This window comes from Palaemon carinicauda, chromosome 4 (genome assembly GCF_036898095.1).
Source record: "Palaemon carinicauda isolate YSFRI2023 chromosome 4, ASM3689809v2, whole genome shotgun sequence".
Classification (NCBI taxonomy): domain Eukaryota; kingdom Metazoa; phylum Arthropoda; class Malacostraca; order Decapoda; family Palaemonidae; genus Palaemon; species Palaemon carinicauda.
Window position 1 is genome coordinate 49,482,759 of NC_090728.1, and position 6,254 is coordinate 49,489,012.

General features: G+C 34.5%; 1 protein-coding gene across 5 annotated transcripts in view; it reads right to left on the reverse strand.

The window, feature by feature from the left end:
- LOC137639934 (uncharacterized) overlaps window positions 1–4,750 on the reverse strand; it is a 40,295-nt gene extending 35,545 nt beyond the window's left edge. For 4 of the 5 annotated variants that reach the window (XR_011044287.1, XR_011044288.1, XM_068372231.1 and 1 more), the window contains exons 1-4: window positions 4,644–4,750; window positions 2,655–2,753; window positions 2,179–2,329; window positions 97–305 (exon numbers count right to left, since the gene is read on the reverse strand). Coding sequence is in view for 3 of the 5 variants with exons in the window: in XM_068372231.1 (XP_068228332.1) it covers window positions 97–305; window positions 2,179–2,329; window positions 2,655–2,717 (423 nt within the window). In the remaining 2 variants the exon portion in view is untranslated. The remainder of the gene's footprint in view (window positions 1–96; window positions 306–2,178; window positions 2,330–2,654; window positions 2,754–4,643) is intronic. The other variant, XM_068372230.1, reaches the window with a different exon arrangement.
- Window positions 4,751–6,254: the final 1,504 nt, after the last annotated feature.

Consider the following 6,254-nt stretch of genomic DNA (forward strand, 5'->3'; position numbering starts at 1 on the left):
CTATTTTTATGGAAGAACTAAGATTTGATATGCTAATCAAAAACCAAAATGCACCACTGTACCCTACATAGAAACAGCAAATGGAACTATACATACCCCAGCTCTCAGAAGACCCCAAACATAGTCAATGGCACAAATGGTCCCTGTCCTGCCACAGCCCGCTGAGCAGTGCACAAGAACTGGTAGTGTTTCCGATGCTTGACAGTCGCGTACCATACGCACCATGTCCAGCAAAGGTCGAACGGTGTCTGGTACTCCATGGTCCGGCCATAGTACGTAATGAAATTGGCAAATTGTTCGTTCTTCTGAGGAAAAATAATTAGTGTTTCAGGATTGCTTAATCAGGAAAAGATTAAGTCAATAGATAAAAACCAATGAGTTTTGTATTTACCTGTGCAGTAATACTTATCTTTTGTGCTAGCTGGCCAATGTTTTATTATATATATATATATATATATATATATATATATATATATATATATATATATATATATATATATATATATATACTTTCCTCTTGGTAAGGACAGAAGAGACTCTTAAGCTATGGTAAGCAGCCCTTCTAGGAGAAGGACACTCCAAAATCAAACCATTGTTCTGTAGTCTTGGGTAGTGCCATAGCCTCTGTACCATGGTCTTCCACTGTCTTGGGTTAGAGTTCTCTTGCTTGAGGGTACACTTGGGTACACTATTCTATACTTTCTCCACTTCTTGTTTGGTTAAAGTATTTATAGTTTATATAGGAAATATTTATTTTAATGTTGTTACTATTCTTTAAAATATTTAATTTTTCCTTGTTTCCTTTCCTCACTGGGCTATTTTTCCTGTCAGGGCCCCTGGGCTTATAGTATCCTGCTTTTCCAACTAGGATGGTAGCTTAGCATTTAATAATAATGATATATATATATATATATATATATATATATATATATATATATATATATATATATATATATGAAACATTCCCAAAACAGTTTTGAATATCGAATTACAGTTACAACCTGATATTTCCAATCATATTTCAAGGTGACTGATTGGTTTGAGTTTCCATACTCTTATCTTAAAGAAATCTAATACAGGCTAGTTCCAGCATATTTACATTTAAAAAAGAAGTTACATTGAACAGAAAACCAATGGAAAATATGATACTACGTCCTGTTAACTTCAATATACTGCCATATAAAATTTTCATAAGTAAAACCGATATAGAGGCTATCCTTTTTGTTCTTAAGTAATGTAAAATAAAATGTTTATACCATTACGAAACACTGTTATCTTTCCCTTGAAAATATAACCACTAATATTGCCCAAATCTCAAGCTTGATCAATCAAACTATACTGAAATATGGACATATATAATAAAGTTCACAACCAAATGTCTTAAGATGTTCCAATCCTAGTGAATGACTGCAACGAATAGGAGAAACCAAACCAACCCGTGCTTGACATTTACAACAAATATACCTGTTTCTAGTTCACTGTAGGACAAAGACCTCAGACATGCCCTTACTCATGTCTGGGATTTGGCCATTTTCCTCACCACGCTGGTCACTGCGGATTGGTGATGGTGGGAGACTTTTGTCTGGTCGCTCACAGAAAACAAACCTAGTATGGGTGCCATGACTAGTACATCTATGTTGATCATGGCGATACATAAACCTTTTCAACACGTAAAGGTATCCCCACTCAGAAAAGGGGTGCAGACATACAGATTATTATTATTATTATTATTATTATTATTATTATTATTATTATTATTTGCTAAGCTACAAACCTAGTTGGAAAAGCAGGATGCTATAAGCCCGGGGGCTCCAACAGGGAAAATAGCTCAGTGAGGAAAGGAAACAAGGAAAAATAGAATATTTTAAGAACAATAACATTACAATACATATTTCCTAAATAAACTATAAAAACTTCAACAAAACAAGAGGATGAAAAATTAGATAGTGTGCCCGAGTGTATCCTCAAGCAAGAGAACTCTAACCCAAGACAGTGGAAGGCCATAGATGGACATAAACAGTCTCATTCTAACTTCATTGGGTGAGGATAGGAAGCCCAATGTAATAAATCAATTACGCCGACCATTGATGTTTATTATCATTAAAATGTCTATTTGATATAAAATCAAACTAAGAAAACTCACTGAAACCTGACAAAAACAAAAACCTAAGAACATACCTTTCTTCCCAGACTCCGATGCATACTTTATCTTGAGGGTGCGCACCTTGAAATCCGGACAAACCTGACGGGCTTTAACATACGAGACGGTGACATTGCCAAACTGTTTCTCTTCGTTGTCTGCATTTACCCAATAACATTCGCACTTATGCTGCAAGGGGAAATAGAGAAAATGAAAATAGCTGCGGCGTTTCATCACCGATATGAAATATTTAAATGTTTGTGGATGAGTGGAGCTCCATAGAGAGAACTATTTGCATGGCCACAAAAAATTCAACATTATACATTCTAATATTTCTCAAGACAAAATAGCAAGTTTAAAAGTAAATTACATTTCTCGAGACAAAATATAAAGTTCAGAAGTATACTACTTGTGTCTCTTTTAAAGCAGGATAAGTGATCTTTCAATTGAACTGATATCAAAGGTTAAATGTCAATCATTATAATCCAGATAGAAATAGCTTTTATGAACTAACCTTTCCTCCTTCGGTCTCATTCGAGGCCATAATAATGACCTGGACATCGCAGTCAACCACCATCCGCCAGAAGTCATGGGTCGTGTGTGGCAGTGGCCCCTACAAAGGAAAATATTATGTCAATACTATAGTGTACATAGTAATCTTTTTTTGTCATTAAACACCTATCACGAACGAGAGATGAGGTTTGGTGGAAGAGGGCGTATCAGGCAACCGACCCCTTAATGTAGGTATAACGGTGGGAAAGAAGAAGAAGAAACACATATCACGAACATGAACAAGGCAAATTATTTATTATTTTCGTGGAATATATGTTAATATATATTCTGCAGTTAAAATACTTTCTTTGCAAAATGAGCTTCATTAATATTATTGCAAAATAAGGAAAACAGGTGTACAGGATAGATAAATATAGCATTCACACATGCGTCTCTAAATTCCTATCAAATAAGTTGAACAAATCAATTGACAAAACAAAGGCTACGAAATATGTTTATACTTTCATTGGTAAAGGAGATATTCCATTGAGGTATGAACCAACCATTTATGAATATCTAAGAATTGTTAAATAAACATAAGAAATGGCGTTCCACATTTAACTAAATAAAGGACGGGAAGTAAAGAGATCCGGTTTCATTTAAAAAAGAAAAAAAAAATACTAGAAAAGGATATGTTCAACATTACTATGTATATTCGAAAGATAACAAAGGAATCTAATCTAAATTAGATATCCATTATCATGGTTTTATTTCACAAAAAAATTTCAAATAAGTTTACACATTAAAGCTTTTCCGTAACACCCTTTGTCAGAATTGTATCCTCTGCTAAGATCAAAACAGTTCCACAAAACATTTTTTATCTAGATTTTTTATCCCACAACTCTGCGTCAACATCAACTACCCTATCCCCACCTCCATGTACAGTTGGACACAGGACTTCCTGGCACCCCTCGCTCCGAGGAAATACACCCTGTCACACCCTTGCTGCGCGACAAGTAACCAAACAGATGTTGTGCAAGGAGATATGGCAGAGGTGGCGGTTGGGGCTAAATGCAGGAATTCGCTGCGTTTTCAGGTTGTGATAGGATGCACTTCCTTAGAGCAAGGTGTACCAGGAATTCATATGTCCAACTGTACATTCCATTCCTTAAGAAATCAAGCAGTTATAGTCATGACACAAAACGCCCAACTTGTAACACTAAACCAGTCACTCCTACATCCCCATATTCTACCACAGCTTTGCTTACATCATGAAAACTTTTAATCGCCGACACACTTAACGTCGTTGTGGCTTCACGGATTCTATAAAGCTTTGACACCATGTCTGCAATTTACAGCAAAAAGTTTTGACTCCATATCTGTCATTTACAGCAAAAAGCTTTGACTCTACATCTGTCATTTACAGCACAAAGCTTTGACTTCATATCTGTTATTTATAGCACAAATCTTTGACTCCAAATCTGCCATTTATAGCACAAAGCTTTGACACCACACTTGCCATTTACAGCACAAAGCATTGACACCATACCTGCCATTTACAGCATAAAGCATTGACACCATACCTGCCATTTACAGCACATAGCTTTGACACCATAATTGCCATTTACAGCAAAAAGCATTGACGCCATACTTGACACTTACAGCACAAAGCTTTGACAACATACCTGCCATTCACCACACAAAGCTTTGACACCATATCTGCCATTTACAGCTTTTTCCTTTACGTCGAAACCTCAAACATAACTGCTTCATAATAAATGCATATCCCAAAGCCCCTCTGCCATGACCAAACCCCAATTTTCTATCATCTTACACCTGGCACCAATTTTACCCGGATACAAAAGAAGCAATTTCCCCCCGTTGTTTAGGATACTTACCATAATTCATACCTACGCCCCAACAGAGAGAGAGAGAGAGAGAGAGAGAGAGAGAGAGAGAGAGAGAGAGAGAGAGAGAGAGAGAGAGAGAGATCACTTGCTCTAGTTCTTACCTGAGAGGCGATATACGCCTTGGAGCCACTGGCACCTCGAATGTAGTTGGCATTGATGTAATCACTGCCAGGAACACCCGGGTAGGAACTCAACACCACACGGGTGTAGTCATCTGAAAGACCAGAGAAAAAACGTTAATAATAATAATAATAATAATAATAATAATAATAATAATATTTGGGTAGAGGACTCTCTTTCAGGCAAGTTTTGTTAAAAATAATGGCTGCCTCAGTTGCATTGAGAATAATAATAATAATAATAATAATAATAATAATAATAATAATAATAAAAATAACAATAATAATAATATTTGGGTAGACGACCCTCTTTCAGGCAAGTTTTGTTAAAAATAATGGCTGCCTCAGTTGCATTGAGAATAATAACAATAATAATAATAATAATAATAATAATAATAATAATAATAATAATAATAATAATATTTGGGTAGAGGACTCTCTTTCAGGCAAGTTTTGATAAAAATAATAGCTGCCTGAGTTGCATTGAGAAGACAGTGTATAAGATCAATGCAACTGAGGCAGCCATTATTTTTAACAGAATAATAATAATAATAATAATAATAATAATAATAATATTATTATTCCAGGAATTTCCGAGATTATATTAGGCTGCAGATAGAAAGCCAAGAATTATAGGTATTCATAATTAGCATCTAAGGACATCATTTTCCACATTCTTACAAAATTATGCTGTAATTATGTAAAATGACATAAACAGTAATGTCTTCATTATGAATAGCAGCATTCTTCTTATAACTACTCTCGTTGCTATAGGTAAGGTGACAGGTGTCCTCTTTGTACCCTTCCACCTACTTCTTTAAATAGATATACTGTAATTTACTATCATATATAACTATTGTGTCGATTGATCTATATATCCGTGAAATAATAGTAATGATAGTGTGTGCTATTATAAATTCAGTCACAAAATGTATTGTAATGGTGCTGGCATTTATTTTCAAAGTCATCATGCTTCCTATCATATTTATGTTCATTTTGTGGTATCGGAGGCAAAGCATTTATCATATTAGTGCCCTCTACTATCATGGTTATGTCTTGTACTATTTTACCTGTGCTGAATACAGTCTTAGAAATACTATTTACTATGGCCTGCAAATAATTTTATATCATTATCATAGTCCTGTATTTGCTATGTTAAGTCAATACTTGCTACCTTTGTTATAATGGTTACTACAAATATAAGAGACAGTATTAAACTATTAAGTATCAAAACTCTAACACTAGCCTCATAATTACTATTACAAAGATATTAAAAAAATAATTGGACACTCACACTCATATTTCAACATTATCTTGTTAAGATAATCCACTATTACTACAAATATAAGAGACATAATATCAAACTATTAAGTATCAAGACTCTAACACTAGCCTCATAATTATCATTACAAAGATATTAAAAAAATAATTGGACCCTCACACTCATATTTCAACATTATCTTGTTAAGATAATCTACTGAGGAAAGGTAATTTGCAAGAAAATGGAAGCCCTACCTAAACCCTTTTACGTGAACAACATGTGCGAAATATATTGTAGCTTAATGGTGTCATATTATGACCTTACCACACGTC